We start from the raw sequence: 19,061 nt of genomic DNA on the forward strand, positions 1-19,061 counted from the left end.
TGGGGCTTTGGGGGGGGGAAAAATAAAGATCACTTTAAAAAAAAAAAAAAAGAAACAAGTGAGAGAATCACACTTGCCATGGTATTGAAGAGTCTTTCCTCATGGGGACCTGGCCTTTCATTCAGTCACCAGGTTCTGGATCTAAGAAGTGGCTCAGATCTAGAAACTTGGCAAAGGATCATGTCTTTCCACTGGGACAGCTGACCTCAGCCTTCTGCTAATTTACAATAGATCACTTTTGATTATATAGATTAAGCAATGCTTTTGTTGACTGCTCATCTATCTTGCTCCTAGGAATGCCATATTCTATTAACCATCTCCATGGAAGATTCCTGGGGGTCAGGCCCCTTGGCTCCTATTCCAACCTTGCTGCCCATTATAATAATTATACCCACCTTGCTTTTAAGAGTTAAGTGCTACCCAGCCTTTGATAGTCTGGGATCTCATCCTCCACACTGATATTAAGGAGCTCAGTTTGCAGTGGTGTATCCTACCAGCCTCCAGAGGATACCCAATACTCAGCTTCTCAGTGATGTTGGCGCCCCCTCACCAGCTCATTCTTTACTGTTGATAAATGGAGTGTCCTCCAGGCCCCCTAAGGAAAACACAGTTGGTGGATTTTCTAGTCTTGTATCTTAGATCTATGCTAGCATGTCTGCTTCTTTGAGCCTTGTATTCCTTCCTCCACAGCCTGCTGCAGCAGTTCTGGCACCTCTGCTTCATTGACTCTGGGCACAACTTTTGCTAAGCTTCCAAGAGCTACTCCAGCAACATATTAGATCCATCTCCCAAAGCTCCAGGGCCCTTGCCAGGCTGTTACATCCTATGTCACTGGTGACCTCAAATCAACAAACTCTCCTTATTCTGTTTCATTTTCTGCTCCCTTGGTCTAGCACCCTCAGGATCCATACCCAGCCATTCTCTCCCAGTTGCTACTGGTATGTGTTAGCCAGGTCCCTCTCAGATATCCAGCACTTTCCCAGTCAGATCATGCTGAAACTTGACCCTAATTATTAGGCAAGTGGTCAGGAGGGGTAGTACAGGCAGATCCTGAGGAAGGTACACATCTTCTTTTAAGGCACTTGCCATCACTTGAGGTTTCTGCATTGTCTTCAAATGCAGCAGGGATGGAGTGGAGGGGCTCTATTTTCCAATAAAGGTGAGTAGATGACTTCTGTAGTCTGAGAGTGCTCAGGAGAACCTTGGGGTTCAAGACCCATATCTCAAGATCCCACTGCTTCCCTGTGAAGGGCCTGATGTTGGCAGTGGTGACTTACCAGGCTGAGAATTCAGCTTTCTCTGAAGTTCTGCAAATCTCACATCTGAGTCTAGTGCCTGGTCTTCAGCTCTTCCTGCCTCTAGCTAAAGGAGATGAGAGTCTCTTTAAATGCCTCCAAGGAGGCCCTCTGATTCTCATACTTTGCTTTAAATTGGTGATTGATTGCCCTGAGCTTGTCATCTTCTCTCATCAAAGCATCAGCGGCATTCAGCCACAGCCCCCTATTTCCACAGTTCCTCTAATTTCTATTTCCCCCGTATCTCTCAATGCCAGAAATATCGCTCAAGTCAGTGCCTTCCCTTCCCCCTTATCCTGTCCCAGTTCTCCACAGGTGACAGTTTTAGCAATTGTTTTGCTACTTCATGCCAGGGATCATCCATACTGTTCACCCTGGGGTCCTCATAGCCAGCTGAACAGAGAATGATCCACCTCCAGAACTGTATCTCAGAGTCTACTTCTAGGTAAACTGTCTGGTACCCACTGTCTCAGGTCAGGTGCCCTAGAAACAGAGCCTAAGACGAGATCCAGGTGCATGTGATTTATTAAGGAAGTGTTCTTCAGGAAAACTCTTCAAGAGAGTGAAGGAAACAAGATAGAGAAGAGGAAAGAGAAAGATGTGGTCACAAGGAAAAAAACCTTGGATTGATCCACTGATCCTCTGAATCCAGAGGAGCTCAGAAGCATAAGCTGCAGACAGAGCTGTCCTGCCTCTTGAGACAACAGACCAGCCTTATATACCCTCGTATTAGACAGTCGTTGGCCACCAGCTACCTGGGGGGGTGGGGATGGGTGGGATGTGAGAGGGCAATTCTGCTGAGAAGGGGGGCAACGTGAGCTGTTACAAGCTGCACACACCACAACGGGGGCACGGGTGCACCAACCAGGTAAAGGGGATCCCGAGGGGGCACCTACATTGTCTACTGCCATTGTGAGAGTATTTTTTAAATGTTTGAAAAACGTTGCATATAGATGAGTTTACAAATACCTCTGTCTATTGAAACCTAACCTGGCAGTATAGTTTCTTATTTATATTTCTGTCTCCAATGCAAGATTCTAAACTCCTTTGTGGCAGGGACTCTGTCCTTTTCATCTTTGCATTCCTAATTCAGAGGCTGGCATTGAATTGTTACTAAATAGACATTTATCAAATGAAGGGTAGTTTGGGGGTAGATCACAGAGCAACTTGAACTCCAGGCTAAGTAATTTGGGCGTGATTCTGTTGGCAGTTAGAAAGCGTTTGAAATGCTTGTTGGCAGCAGTGTGTAATACGTATTTGACTAGGGAGAGGATGGAGAGAACAGCCAAGAGAGTATTGTTGCAGCAATACAGGCAGAAAGGAACAAGAGGTGGAATTCCAGTGGAGGCTGTGAGTGTGGAGAGGCAGATGTAAAAGTCATTAAAGAAGCACTATCTACAAGGTCCAGATGACCCCAGGCTGACATCCAGAACAGAGACTAGCAGGGATGCTAATCAATCAAGTGTGTTAGGAGTTTTGTACTTATATGCCCCCAAGCAGATAGAAGAAGAGCATATCTCATGTTTATGTGGAAGAAATATCTAATAAATCCATGTGGGTTTTCTCACTGTCATGCACAATTAGGGAAAATCTGTGAGTAGGCATGGGAATATTTTCCTTTTCATATTTTGGCCAGAGCTCCACAGTTGTATCTGAGAAAACCCAAGGTCGTCCATGTGGAATTTGCTCAGTCCATTAGCACGTGGAGTACTTAGAGTAAAGTGCTTTCAAATCAGTCATTCCGTACAGTAACGTATGTTCCAGAGCTGCAGACTCAGCACATTATTCTCGGCTGTATTCTGGACTGTATCCTGGTTGGAATAATTTACCTGTGGCTCAGATGGATCATATACACATCAGGAAATACATGTTTTTCTTCTTTTCTGAACTCTTCCAGGCCTTGATTGTAGGCAAAGCTGTGTACATTCCTCTCCAATTTTAGGGCTCAGTGACTTTTGGCCAGGTGCCTGCTGATCACGGTGTTTTCCGAGAGCGAGTTCCTGGGACCCCGGTTACGTGGACTGGACCTGGATTTGCCAGGGTTCTCCCTGGAGCTGGCTTGAGATTTACTGTCAACAACATTCCCTTTCCCATGGACTTCGCCGTTGCCATTCGCTATGAAATGCAGGTACCCTTCAACTCCAACTTCTTTGGTGGTAAAAAACTGAATGAATGAAATACATTCTCAAGCTAAGTGTTTCCATTCCAGTCTTGCTAGATAGGTACGTCATAAAATAATCTGCCAAAAGTGGAACATCTGGAGAGCATTATAAACCAAAGGTTTCCTAAAGATATGAAAGCGACGCAGTGAGCCATGTGTACACGTGCTTTATTCCACGGAGAGAAGCTAAAGTTAGAGTTATATATTTAAGTCTGAGGAAGTGCTGATGGAATGTTTGTGTAAGAACAATAAATAATGAAAATAACACAAATCTTGCCCTCCTGGGACTTTTTTCCTGAAAATTTAATAAACTAACATATGTGCAGAGATTCAGACTCAAGGATGCAGAAGAGTATTTGTTTGCACTTGGATTTTACCCTGAAACAAGACAAAAACTAAAAGCAGGCTGCTGCTGCCTCCTACAGCCTCCCTACCCCTTCCGCCTGCCTTTTGAGAAATATCTGAGACAGGATAGAAGCCAAATTAGAGAAACACTCGATCTAGAGCAACAGATCCTAACCTTTTCTATGCAGGAAATTTTCTTTGATAATCTGAAACCCCACAGACCATCTCCCCTGAAAAATATTTTATATGGCTGGGGGGTAGTCTCAAAGCCCCCAAAGTCCCTCTAGGGACCATACTCTGGAAGCGCTCACTGTGTCGTGTGACCGGAGCTGCTGATCTGCTTTGAAGCTCTTGATGTGGCATAATTCTCTATTTCCCACTTACAAGTGAAAGCCAAGGGACTCCAGTGAACTTTGACCTGGTGAGTATGACAAGAAAGTCATTAAATATATATTTATTAATTTTTCCATAGAGAGGACACCTCTGACAGCTTTAAAAAGCTTTTACAAATTGTAAGGCTTCCAGAGTATAGCTAATTAGCCTATGCTATAAATATATATATGTTTATACATATATAAATATATCTAGTAACATAATAATTATTAAATGTAATTTATAGAATATATTTATAGAATAATATTTATGTAATAATGTGAAAAAAGTACATGTCCTTTTGTGAAGGATTTCAAATTTCTATTTTTGTTCTGTAATCCAAGAACATGATGAATTAATCGACTTTTTGGGAGACAGAGGTTAAAAACTAGACCTGTCAGGAGTGCCAGGGTTTTCCCAGGCCCATGGACTATAGCTATGGCCAGAAATAATATTCTTTCTACCTGGATCACAGCTCAGGCAGCAGAGAGTTGGGCCTGACAGGGAACCTCTAAGACTTCTTTCAACTCCAAAATTCTATTTTCCGAGTGGGCTATGGGTTGCAAATTCGATTCCATGCACTATCCATTAGGTATGTTCGTGCATACAACCTCACGGGACATGCTTTTATGTCGTGTCTGTCTAGTCCACAGCTGACTGGGCTGTTCAGATCGTGGTTAACCCTCCTGGAGGGAGTGAGCACTGTACACGCAAGACCCCACAGCCAAAGCCTCAGTCTTTTGCCTTACCAGCGGCTTCCAGGTATGCTTGGGACCCGTCCCCAAACATTGAAGATTTCTTAGAATCTCCTTCATCTATCAATTATTTTTATCCAGGAACTAGAAGAGGTGTATTAAAGCAGACTGTAACATTTCTTAAGTGCTTACTGTGTGCTACACTATGCTTTACATTTAATATCACATTTCATCTTCCCAACAAATCAATGAGGTAGATTCTGTCTTCATCAGATGCGGAGGAAATTGAGAATGAGAATACTTAGATGACTTGCCCTAGTCTCACCACTAATGTGTAGCAGAACCAGGATTCCAGCCCAGATCTCCTGATTCTAAATCTTGAATGTTCCTTTCCCATTCCCCGGGTGGCCTTGAGATGTGAGAAGGTGAAATACTACAAGAAAAAGAGTAAAATATTCAGCTTGAGTTATCTCAACAGCTGAGAATCTATGAAGTAAAAAGCTACTAATTTTGAGGCCACTAATTTTAATGTCGTAGATAGGATGAAGAAAATTTGTTCCATCCTTTTCCCAGAGTAGTTATGACAACCCACAGCTAATGGTTTCCAAGGCTTTGCCATTTGGCACAATCCTGTGGAAGAGCCATGGAGAATCCAAGCATGAATCTACCATCCACTTGACCCACTAGAGCTGGTCTAGACCTAGATCTGACCTCCGCCCCGCGGTGGAACCCACTTCACAGCACAGGTGGAACACTACCAAATATTATGGCCACTGAGGTTATATAACTGTATTTTTGTCACTGAATTTTTGCTTTATTTCTCTTAATACAGAATCGTGCTGCTTCCCACATCCATCTGTTTGGAACCAGATGTGCAATATTCCATAGATGTCTATTTTTCCCAGCCTTTGGAGGGAGGGTCCCACGCTCATTCACACATCCTGGTTGATTCTGTAAGTATCACAGAGCTTTGTGGGGGCCTCCTTCGAAACTGGGCTCCATTATAATTCTGATTTTAGACTCTCTGGTGAAGTGTTTCTTGAGAGGTATAAATGTATTTATTTCATTATAAAAATCATCCATTCTCTATAAACCTAATAAAAAATGTAGATCTTACAAAACTGTATGTGCCGGTAATGATTTGAAGTCTTTTACATATTCTATTATTTAGTCTTCACAACAACTCCGTGAAGTAGGTACTGTCATTGTCCCCATTTTACAGAACACAGGACTGAGTCACAAGGATCACAGAGCTAGTGAGTGAGGAGTCAGGAATCAGAGCCAGACTGCCTGATTCCAGAGTCCCTCCTCTGAGCCTCTACAGCATACTGGCATTACAGAAAGTTTGGGAAGAAATTCTACGACTTTAATTATCATCTCGTAAGTTCCCATTTTACACATGCTATGCTTTCAGAGTGCTCATACAAGTATGTATATGGATTTTTTTCACTTCACATTATATTATAAGCATTTTCTTATGGTGCTTAAGTAGTTTTATCATTTTTAGGAAGCATATGATATTTCCTTGAGTGACTTCTTCCAGCATCTTTCCCCCATAGAGTTGGGCCACAGATGTTCTTTCCAAACATCTCGTTCTGTGCTTACTTCTGGCCCAGGCTTGTCAGTGGGAAGTGTTGGGTCACTGAGTAAATTTAAGATTTAATTTACTTATATATTCCCCTACTCGTGGTCATTTTAAGTTTCTTCTATTTTTCACTACTATGTATAACTGGTATGGATTTTTTAAATGTTTTGAAATATAGTCCTATTTTATCCAGGGTTTTGTGGCTCTTGAAATAACCTGTTAAATTATTTTCTGGAAGATGTTTTCCAGTTAATTTTCAGGATCATTGGTAATGTATGAAAGTACCAGTTTCATCCCACTTTCAGCACAACTGTATAGAATTGTGTTGCATTTTTAAAAATTTTTTAATTTATTTTTTTATTGGAGTAACACTGGTTTGTAACATTGTATAAATTTCAGGTGTACATCATTATTCTTCTATTTCTGCGTTGATTACATCATGATCACCACCCAAATACTAATTACAATCCATTACCACACACATGTGCCTAATCATCCCTTTTGCCATTCTGCCTCCTCTCCTCCCCTCCTCCCCTCTGGTAACCACTAATCCAATCTCTGTCTCTATGTGTTTGTGTGTTGCTGTTTTTACCTTCTACTTATGAGTGAGATCATATGATATTTGACCTTCTCCCTCTGACTTATTTCGCTTAGCATAATACCCTCAATGTCCATCCATGTTGTCACAAATGGCTGGATTTCATCGTTTCTTATGGCTGAGTAGTATTCCATTGTGTATATATACCACATCTTCTTTATCCATTCGTTCCTTGATGGGCACTTAGGTTGCTTCCAAGTCTTGGCTATTGTGAATAATGCTGCAATGAACACAGGGGTGCATGTATCTTTACGCATTCGTGTTTTCATGTTCTTTAGATAAACACCCAGCAGTGGAGTAGCTGGATTGTATGGTAGTTCTATCCTTATTGAGGACTCTCCATACTGTTTTCCATAGTGGCTGCACCAGTTTGCATGCCCACCAGCAGTGTGTGAGAGTTCCCTTATCTCCACATCCTCTCCGACACTTGATGTTTCCTGTCTTGTTAAATATAGCCATTCTGACTGGCATGAGGTGATATCACATTGTAGTTTGGATTTGCGTTTCCCTGATAGTTAATGATGTTGAACATCTTTTCATGTGCCTGTTGGCCATCCATATATCTTCTTTGGAGAAATGCCTGTTCAGGTCTTTTGCCCATTTTTTAATTGGGTTGTTAGTTATTTTGTTGTTGAGATGTATGAGTTCTTTATATATTTTGGAGATTAACCCCTTATCAGATACATGGTTTGCAAATATCTTCTCCCAATTGTTAGATTGTCTTTTCGTTTTGTTGATGGTTTCCTTCACTGTGCAGAAGGTTTTCAGTTTGATGTAGTCCCATTTGTTTATTTTTTCTATTGTTTCTCTTGGCCAGTCAGACATGGTGCTTGAAAATATGTTGCTGACGCCAATGTCAAAGAGCGTAGTACCTATGTTTTCTTCTAGAAGTTTCATGGTTTCGGGTCTTACATTCAAGTCTTTAATCTATTTTGAGTTAATTTTTGTGTATGGTGTAAGATAATGGTCTACTTTCATTTTTTTTGCATGGGGCTGTCCAGTTTTCCCAACATCATTTGTTGAAGAGACTTTCCTTTCTCCATTGTATGTTCTTGGCTCCTTTGTTGAAAATTAGCTCTCCTTAGATGTGTGGGTTTATTTCCGGGCTCTCAATTCTGTTCCATTGATCTATGTGTCTGTTGTTGTGCCAGTACCATGCTGTTTTGCGTACTATAGCTTTGTAGTATATTTTGAAATCAGGGAGTGTGATACCTCCAGCTTTGTTCTTTTTTCTCAGGATTCCTTTGGCTACTCGGGTTCTTTTGTTGTTCAATATAAATTTTAGGATTCTTTGTCCTATTTCTTTGAAAAATGTTGTTGGAACTTTGATAGGGATTGCACTGAATCTATAGATTGCTTTAGGAAACATGGACATCTTAACTATGTTAATTCTTCCAATCCAAGAGCATGGAATATCTTTCCATTTCTTTGTGTCTTCTTCAATTTCTTTCAACAATGTTTTATAGTTTTCAGTGTACAGATCTTTCACCTCTTTGGTTTATTCTTAGGTATTTTATTCTTTTTCTTGTAATTGTAAATGGGATTGTATTCTTAATTTCTCTTTCTGCTGCTTTGTTGTTAGTGTATAGAAATGCAACTGATTTTTGTATGTTGATTTTGTATCCTGCAACTTTACCATATTTATTAATTCTAAAAGTTTTCTGGTAGATTCTTTAGGGTTTTCTATATATAAAATCATGTCATCTGCAAATAGTGACAGTTTCACTTCTTCCTTTCTGATTTGGATCCCTTTTATTTCTTTTTCTTGCCTGATTGCTCTGGCTAGGCCTTGCAATACTATGTTAAATAGGAGTGGTGAGAGTGGGCATCCTTGTCTGGTTCCTGTTCTTAGAGGGATAGCTTTCAGTTTTTCACCATTGAGGATGATATTAGGTGTGGGTTTGTCATATATGGCCTTTATTATGTTGAGGTACTTTCCTTCTATACCCATTTTATTGAGAGTTTTTATCATAAATGGATGCTGTATCTTGTCAAATGCTTTCTCTGCACCTATTGAGATGATCATGTGATTTGTATTCTTCATTTTATTAATGTGGTGTATCATGTTGATTTATTTGTGAATGTTGAACCATCCCTGCATCCCTGGAATAAATCCCACCTGATCATGGTGTATAATCTTTTGAATATACTGTTGTATGCGATTTGCTAGTATTTTGTTGAGGATTTTTGCCTCGATGTTCATCAGTGATATTGTCCTGTAATTTTCTTTTTATTGTGTTGTCCTTTCTGGTTTTGGTATCAGGGTAATGTTGGCTTCATAGAATGAGCTAGGGAACTTCCCCTCCTCTTCAATTTTTTGGAAGAGTTTGAGAAGGATAGGTATTAAGTCTTCTTTGAATGTTTGGTAGAAATCACCAGGGAAGCCATCTGATCCTGGACTTTTATTTTGGGGGAGGTTTTTGATTACTGTTTCGATCTCCTTACTGGTGATTGGTCTATTCAAATTCTCTATTTCTTCTTGATTCAGTTTTGGAAGGTTATATGATTCTAAGAATTTATCCATTTCTTCTAGATTATCCAATTTGTTGGCATATAGCTTTTCATAGTATTCTCTTATAATCTTTTGTATTTCTGAGGTGTCTGTTGTAATTTCTCCTCTTTCATTTCTGATTTTACTTACTTGAGCCTTCTCTCTTTTTTTCTTAGTGAGTCTAGCTAAGGGTTTGTCCATTTTGTTTATCTTTTCAACACACCAGCTCTTGGTTTTATTAATTTTTTCTATTTTTTTTTAGTTTCTATTTCATTTATTTCTGCTCTGATTTTTATTATTTCCCTTCTTCTACTGATTTTGGGCTTTGTTTCTTTGGGTTTTTCCAGTTCCTTTAGGTGTGCTGTTAGATTGTTTATTTGAGATTTTTCTTGTTTGTGGAGATAGGCCTGCATTGCTATACACTTCCCTCTTAGAACTGTTTTTGCTATATCCCATAAATTCTGGCATGTCGTGTTTTCTTTTTCATTTGTCTCCAGGTATTTTTTGATTTCTCCTTTGATTTCTTCATTGACCCAATCATTGTTCAGTAGCATTTTGTTTAATCTCCAAATAGTAGTGGCCTTTCTGTTTTTATTCCTATAGTTGATTTCTAGTTTCACACCGTTGTGGTCAGAAAAGATGCTTGGTATTATTTCAATCTTCTTAAATTTATGGAGACTTGTTTTGTGGCCTAATGTGTGATCAGTCTTGGAGAATGTTCCATGTGCATTTGAAAAGAATGTGTGTTCTTTGGTTTTTGGAGGAATGTTCTGTATATATCTACTAGGTTCATCTGTTCTAGTATGTCATTTAAGGCCAATGTTTCCTTATTGATCTTCTGTTTGGATGATATCCATTGGTGTAAGTGGAGTGTTCAAGTCCCCTACTATTATTGTGTTACTGTCTATTTCTCCTTTTATGTCTGTTAATAATTGCTTTATATATTTATGTGCTCCTACGTTGTGTGCATAGATATTTACAAGTGTTATATCCTCTTGTTGGATTGTCCCCTTGATCATTATGTAGTGCCCTTCTTTGACTCTTGTTACAGTTTTTGTTTTAAAGTCTACTTTGTGTGATATGACTATTGTTACCCCACCTTTCTTTTCATTGCCATTTGCATGGAGTATCTTTTTCCATTCCTTCACTTTCAGTTTGTGTCTTTAGGTCTGAAGTGTATCTCTTCTATGCAGCATATATACGGGTCTTGTTTTTTTATCCAGTCAGCCACCCTATGCCTTTTAACTGGAGCATTTAGTCCATTGACGTTTAAAGTAGTTATTGATAAGTATGTCCTTACTGCCATTTTTTAACTTTTTTTTTTCTTAGTGTTTTAGTAGTTCTTCTCTGTTTCTTTCTTCTTTGCTTGCTCTCTTCCCTTGTGCTTTGATGGCTTTCTTTAGTATATTATGTTTGCATTCCTTTCTCTTAGTTTTTGTGTATTTATTATAGGTTTCTGGTTTGTGATCACCATGGGATTCATATACAGTAACCTACATATATAGCAATCTATATTAAGTTGATAGTCTCTTTCGGTTGACCTCTGTCTGAAAGCTCTACTCTTTAACTCCTCTCCTCCCACATTTCATATTTTGGATATCATATCTAACCTCTTTTTTGTGCATTTGTGTCTGTTACCCTCTTATCATGGAAATAGATAATTTTTCCTATTTGTGGTCTTCTCTTTCCCTCTTAGATAAATCCCTTTAGCGTTTCTTGTAGAACCGGTTTCTGCTGACAAACTCCTTTAACTTTTGCTTATCTGGGAAACTTTTCATCTCTCCTTCCATTTTGAATGATAACCTTGCCAGGTAGAGTATTCTTGGCTGTAGGTTTTTTCCTTTTAGCACTTTATATATATCATGCCACTCTTTTCTAGCCTGTAAGGTTTCTGCTGAGAAGTCAGCTGATAGCCTCATGGGGTTTCCTTTGCATGTAACTTGTCTTTCTCTTGCGGCTTTTAGGATTCTCTCTTTATCTTTAATTCTGGACATTTTAATTATGATGTGTCTTGGTGTGAACCTCTTTCGGTTTATCTTGTTTGGTGCTCTCTGTGCTTCCTGTACCTGGATGTCTGTTTCCTTCCTTAGCTTAGGGAAGGTTTCAGCTATTATTTCTTCAAATAGATTCTCTGCCCCTTTGTCTCATTCTTTTCCTTTTGGGACACCTATAACATGGATGTTAGTGTGCTTGATGTTGTCCCAGAGGTCCCTTAGACTGTCCTCACTCTTTTTAATTCTTTTTTCTTTTATCTGTTCAGCTTAGGTGATTTCTTCTAGTCTTTCATCTGGCTCACTGATCCGTTCTTCTGTATCCTCTACTCTGCCCTTGAGTCCCTCTAATGAATTTTTCATTTCCAGTATTGTATTCTTCGTTTCTGATTGGTTCTTTTTTATATCTTCCATTTCTTTGTTGACTTTCTCATTGAGTTCATCCATTCTTCTCCCAAGACCAGTGAGCATCCTGACACTCTTTGTTTGAACTCTTTGTTGTCGGGTAGGTTGCTCATTTCTGTTTCATTTAGTTCTGGGGATTTGTCCCGTTCCCTTACTTGGAACTTGTTCTTTTGCCTCCTCATTTTGCCTCTTTCCCTGTGCTTGTTTCTAAGTATTAGGTAGGTCAGCTATGTCTCTTGATCTTGGAGAGGTGACCTTATATAAGTGATGCCTTATGAGGCCCGGCAGTGTGCTTCCCTCTCATCACCAGTTCCAAATGTTCCAGGAGTGACCCCTGTGTGAATTACATGTGTCCTTCTGTTGTGGTGGAGTTGCTCTTCCCATAGGTACCCAGGGAGGCTGAGCTGTCCTCCTGTCCAGCTGGTTGTATCGCTCAGCTGTGTCTAGTTGTTGTGGGCCCTTCAGTCTCTTTATTGGGTGTGGGGAGCCCCAGCACAGTTGGCTGCAAGGTCTAATAGCACATTCCTGTTGCAGTTTTTCTTTTAAGTGAGTAGGCCCCCAGCGTGGCTTGTTGTTAGGCTCAGGGGCTTACAATTGCTGTGAGCCTCTGGCCTATAAGGCTCTTGTCAGCTCTCTGAGGATTGCAGCTGGGTGGAGCTGGGGGACCCAATTGTTTCAGGCTTTGGAAGGTAGGGCCAATCCCCTGTGTGGGTTTTTGAGAAGCAGAAGTCTTTTGCTGCTGACAAGCCCCACCACCCACAAGTCCACACACACAGTCAACACAGTCCTGCCCCACATGCACACCCCAACCCCCTGAAGTGGACCCAGTCTCTCCAAGGTGGGAGCCCCACACACTCCACCAATGCCCCACACTCTTCACCTGCTCCTTGTGCACGCCCTGCCCCACAGAGATGGACCCAGTTGCCAGGCTTTGGAGAATCCAGTCACCAATCTATGCAGGCCCATAAGTTGCCTGTGGGCTTGTTGTTAGGTGGGGCCTGTCCCTAGGGTGGGCTGCCTTCCCTGGCTGAGCTGGATTAAATTGGTGCTCTATTAGGTGGGGCAGACCCTGGGGTAGCAGGCTCCAGGGAGAGCTCCAATGGCGTCTGCCAAAGTCTGTGTCAGCACGCCCACACCAGGCCACAACACTGGCCGCTGCCAATGTCCCAGTCCCTGGAGAGGTCTCACCTCTCACTGAGATGCGCTCAGAGCCTATCAGGTAGTCTCTTTTCACCAAAGGACTGTGCACCTTTCTTTGGTGATTTTAGGTTGCTTTCCGAGGTGGGTGAATTTGTGCGTGGGCCCTTTAAGAGCCAGCTTTAATTTCTTTGTGAACCAGCTTTTCTGGGGGTACTCCCCAATGTTGGCAGTAGCAAGCAAAGTCAGATATTATGCCACTCAGCTCCATTGTACTGGGTCCAAAAAATGCCTATAGCGGGGGCGCTCCCCGGCTCAGGGCCTGGCTCCTCTGGGGAGGGCTGCGGACCTGTGGGCTGCTCCCAGGCGGCCATGAGGCACTGTGGCTTGTGAAGGTGGTGTTTTTTCTCTCCAGAAGGGAATTTCTGCCTCTTCCCCCTCAATTAGGATTGTCGTTTGTTGCAGGAGTTCCTCTTCTCTGGTTTTCAGTTCTCTCTCAGGTAATTTTTCCAAGGGTAGTTGTAAATCGGCTGTGTCTGCGGGAGGAGGTGAGTTCAGAGTCTGCCTACACCACCATCTTGACTTCTCTAGCCATTGGTGTGTTGGATTTTTTAAAGTAATTTTGTAGATAAAAACCGAATTGCTTTGTTAAAATTGTATGTTAAGTATTTGTGAGAATCTTCTAATATCATGACTTAATTAGCAAACTACAGCCTACAAAGTTTTATTGGGACACAGCCGTGCCCATTTGTTTACGTATCATCTACGGCTGCTTTCATGCTACAAAAGCAGAGTTGAGTAATTGCAAGAGACCTTATGGCGGCAAAGCCAAAAATATTTGCTATCTGGCCTTTTACAAGAAATTTTTCAACCCCTGATTTAATTAGTTGTATATCTGTATTTTGTGAATTGTGTCTTCAAAGTTCAATTTTTAACCATCAAACATTTTAAATTTATACCCTGGAACTCTGTTATTTCATCCATTATAGACTTCAATATGAGGATGGTGTATCTTAGATTTTATTCAAGTTCAGCTGGTATAACATCAAAAAAAAGCCATTGTTTTAAGATTATTTTACCAAAGGTAGGATTGCAAGATTTAGCAAAAATGAAAGAAAGAAGGAAAGGAGGGTGGGGGAGAGGGACGGAAGGAGGGAGATAAGAAAGAAACAAGGCACCCACTTATATTTGAATATCATATAAATATGTCCCAAATATTGCCCTCAATATTGCATGAGACATACTAAAAAATTATTTATTGTTTCTCTGAAATTCAGTTTTAATTGGGTGATTTGTATTTTACTGGCAGCCTTAAACAAAGATGGTCTAAATCTTGCACCCTGAGGGCCGTGTAACATTGTGGAGATGTTCTACCATATTATGGTAGAAGTGAAGTGAAAAGTATAAACAAACTCTTGAATAGGAAATTTAAACTCTCGTGATTTTTCTATCCACATAATTCATACTCTCTGCTGAGGAGCTTTCAGCACAACTGTGCTCGTGAACCAGCATATGAGTTACAATGAAAGAAAATCAAATCCAACAGGTTTAATTCAGGGAAAAAAGCTAAAAGTTTGGCAAAGAAAGGGAAAAGAAGAAAATAAGTAAGTCTTAAATGACAAAGGGATGTTATTATAATAATAATAACAGTCATGACACTCAAATGTATAAGAGCCAAGGTACTCCTCATTTTAAATCCATATCCTAAATATTTCTAAACTTTGTAAATTCCAAAGATTATCACTTGACGTGTTTTAAATGCATCCCTCCAAATTATCCACTCATCACCCACTCACAGAGTGTATGTGGGCCAGACACTGTGTTGGGGCCTGGGGTGTAAAGTATGCTTCTTGCCCACAAAGAATTCTCACACTGATACAGAAGACAGGCGTGTAAACTAAGTCATTGCAATGATGTTTTATAGATGCATAATATAAACGGATAATTTGAAATTAACTTAAAAATATATCCATTTGATCAGTTTTCACACAATTGTTCTCTTATATGTAGCTATGAAAACCTTGCAACTTGAATAAAAATTAAAAGAGCAACCTGTTCTTGGCAAACTGTCAGAAACCTCAGAAGAGGCCCTAGCTCCCTGTTGTAGGTCAGACTTCCTAGAAGCTGAAGCTGATACAGGGGCTCAGGTGCACCTGATTTACGGAGGTTGTGCTTGCAGGAGAAGAGGAGGGAGGGGAATAGGAGAGGACAGGAGAAGGAACCAAGCAAGGGTGTGGTATCCACCAAGGTATGGCTTCCGCCTAACCCCGCAGGGAGCTCTGGAGCATGAATGCACCACAGAGTTGGTTCCACCTGGAGGCAAAGTGGTGGCCTATCTGTGCCTGAGTCATTGGCTACAGTCTCACCACCCCACCCCTGTCCCCAGTGAGTGCATTAACTCCTGGACAAGGTGGCTGAGTCTAATTGTCAGGAGAAGGGGACAGCAGTGAGCCTTTAGCAGCCAACGCCATAGCAGCTGGCAGATGGGAAGATCCGAGCAGGGTACCTGTATTGCCCCCTGTAGTCCTTGACCCAGGATGCCCAGTAGGAGAAAGTCGTTCTGCATTTTATAATTACAGACTAATGCAATAATTTCCACACCACCGATTTTGCTGCTCTGGGAAGATACTTGACTGCTTGGGACTTGGCCCTTTCAAAGTTCATTCTTCTCTGCAGACAGATTAACATTTGCAAGCAGGACTATGATGCATTCCCAAGAAGAGCAGATGAAAGCTTTGCTCAACCTGGATGCTCCTTCTGCTCAAATACCCTTTGTTTGTTTGGCAAGCATAGTGAGATAGTTAAAAATTTTTCAGTCACCCTGGTTACATGATACATGCTTCCATAAAATGTGTTTAGAGTCAAAAGTATATTAGGCATTCTAGACTATCAAACTGACATTCTTCTTTTAAAGAGTGGACTATACTTGGTAAACATAAAGTTCTTATAAGTTTCTAGGAGAAGAAATAGGTCATGGCATTACAAAATCCTATAGCTGACAGGGACTCTTGTCATCTGTTCTGTCTGCTTGGTGTAGGAATGGCCAACTCTAAACTGGCTCAGACCAATAACTGTAATTAATCCCTAGTTGGCTGCCCGCATCCCAACCCTAGCCCATCTGGCTTTCTTCCACATCTCTCCCTACTTAACTTATGTTTGGAGAATGCAGAGTCGTTTTAGTATCAACTTAGAGATACAAGACTAGAAATGTATATATACTTCCTTATGAAACAAATTTTTATGAAGCACTTGTTATAAATTAGACACTGTGGTAGGTGCAGGTGTAAACCAGACAAGTACCTTCCCTGACATGCGGGGCTTACTCTCTAAAGGGGAGAGGCAGACAATTACACAGGAAATGACGGCACAGTGTGAGAGGTGCTGGGAGATGTGACAGGTCACTGAACTGAAAATGACAATGTGGCTCAAGCAGTGGTTCTCAACCTTAGCTGACCCAACCTCCCCTTTTTATTACAAATATTTTATTACACTCTTTACTCTCCTGAAATGAAATTCATAGGCTTTATAGCCTATCTGCACATGTAACTCTCAAATGATACTAATGGAACGTGCAAATATGAAAGAGAAATAAAAGGAAAGTAATTTATAAAGAAATAATTTGTACTTCGATATGTATATGCACAGGCATGAACACACCAGAAGACATAATGAGGTAGGGAGATGCTTATACATGTAGAATCACTATACATGAGACAGCCATGAAAGCAGATGTGTTGTAAACATGTTTAACATGTTTTAAAAACGTGGAGTAAGGCTTTCAACTCATGATTAGAAACAGGAATTTCTCCTTCGTGGATGTTCAATGGAACATTCAAAAACTGTAGGAGACATGGGATGATTTTCCTTTTTGTGAGAATGTCTAGCATTTCTGATCCCCACCCATGAAATGGCAGTAACACATCTCCCCCAAGTGCCAGGACAACCAAAACCACCCCTTGGAATTTCCAAAACATCCCCCGGGGGGCGATACCTCTCATACTGAGAACCACTGGGCTGAGAGGTTGAGGGGGTAGCGGAATGAAAAGAGATTGAGTTTGGATTTTATCCTAAGGCAATGGGAAGCCACTGAACTTTTGTAAGGAGGAGATTACGTGAACAAACTGCCTTTTAAAGAATCACTATTTTTATAAGGTAGAAAATTGATAGGGGAGGGAGATGGGTTCCAAGAGTGGAAGATGGGACTTCTGTTGGGCTGTCACTACGGTCAGCTAGGTGGCCTAAATTAGGGAAGTGAACAGGGGAATGAAGAGCAGTAAACGCATCCTAGACACATTCAAGAGGTCCGATTGACCAGGTTTGTGATTGATTTGATGTGTGGGATGTGGGGTGGGGAGTGTTGATGATGAAGAAGCAGGGTTCACAGATGACCGTCTGCTTCTACACCGAGCAGCTTGGCAGATGGTGGCATTATTTCCTGAGTGCAGGAAGGAAAGCAGGTTTCAGGTGTGTTTGGTTTGCAGTGCGTGTGGGACAGCCAATAGGCTTATCTGTGCAGATCTGAAGGCCACAACTGAGATGGGGGCAGGAGACGTCAATTCAGACGTCACAAATCTATGGATGGTAACCAAAGACACAGCGTTGTCAAGGTCACCTAGGGAGTGGGTGTGGAATAAGAAGGGGGCTGATGAGAGAACCCTGAGGAACCCCAACATTTAGGGATGGGTGTGGGAAGAGATATCACACTGGTGTGAAGAGTAAATGGGAGAGGAGGCAGTGAGATTGGCAAGGAAACAATTTTTCAAGAAATTTTGTTGTTGGGGCCAGCCCCATGGCATAGCGGTTAAGTGCGCGCACTCTGCTGGTTCAGATCCCGGGCGTGCACCGACCCACCACTTGTCAGGCCATGCTGTGGCCGCATCCCATATAAAGTGGAGGAAGATGGGCATGGATGTTAGCCCAGGGCCAGTCTTCCTCAGCAAAAAGAGGAGGATTGGCATGGATGTTAGCTCAGGGCTCATCTTCCTGTCAAAAAAAAAAGAAAAAAGAAAAGAAATTGGCTGTCAAGGAGTCAAGGAGCAGAGACGGGGCAGTGGCAGGAGGAATATATGAGATCAAGGAGGTGATTTTACAGATGAGAGAGATTTAAGCACATTTAAATGCCAGTTGAAAAGAATAGATTAAAGAAAGAAAGCACAATCCACGGAAAAGTGTCCTGAGGGCAGAGGGGAGGACAGGGGAGACCTCTTCCACTGTCTGCCTCTTCTTCATGAGGCCAGGGAGTCAGGGATGGGGTGGCGCCTGTGAGACAGGAGTTAGGGGGGCAGGAAGCAGAAGGCTCCAGTGCCCTCACTGGGATCTGTGTTCTCTGTGAAGTGAGAGGAACAGGAAGCAGTGACACGTGCCGGCAGTGTGGGGAGAATGAGGTTATGGGGGGAGGAGCGGAGACACTGAAATAGTCAGCCAGGGTTGCCATTCTGCCCGCTAGTGGGTCAAAGGACACACAGAAGAACTGGAGAGGGCTGAAGTAAAGGACCACGGAAACTAGTTTCAGAATGGACAAAGAGAAAAGACCAGGGGAGACTTGTCTGTGCCATCGGCTCACTTTCCTAACTTGACCTGCTGAATTAAACTTGTTTTCAATGCTGTTTTTTCCACCGGTTGTTCAAAATGACCCACTTGGTGTGAATAATCTGCTGTACTGACAATGTCCTCTACTATGTCATCTAAGCCATTAATAAACATTTTAAATAGTATTAGGATATAACTTAGAAAAAATCTTCTCAAGAAATATAACTGTATAGCCTTTCTTTACATAGATATTAAACTATAGATGATTCCTCTTTGAGAATAAATTTATAACGATGCATTTGTCCCCATAAAGCTGTGTGGTCTAAGCCAGCAATTCCCAAAATGCATCTGTGAAATATCGATTTTATGGGATGTTAGGAAGTAGTATTTGAACACAGAACCAAACGATTAAATAAGTGTGGAAACACTGAGTTTAAAAAAATATCTTTCTTGCAGG

General features: G+C 41.4%; 1 protein-coding gene across 1 annotated transcript in view; it reads left to right on the plus strand.

Moving 5' to 3' along the window:
* Positions 1 to 19,061, plus strand: part of LAMB4 (laminin subunit beta 4) — a 107,440-nt gene that overhangs the window by 45,080 nt on the left and 43,299 nt on the right. The window contains 3 exon segments of the mRNA XM_058523144.1: positions 3,238 to 3,423; positions 4,820 to 4,935; positions 5,701 to 5,821. Of these exon segments, the coding sequence (XP_058379127.1) occupies positions 3,238 to 3,423; positions 4,820 to 4,935; positions 5,701 to 5,821 (423 nt within the window).

This window comes from Diceros bicornis, chromosome 3 (genome assembly GCF_020826845.1).
Source record: "Diceros bicornis minor isolate mBicDic1 chromosome 3, mDicBic1.mat.cur, whole genome shotgun sequence".
NCBI lineage: Eukaryota > Metazoa > Chordata > Mammalia > Perissodactyla > Rhinocerotidae > Diceros > Diceros bicornis.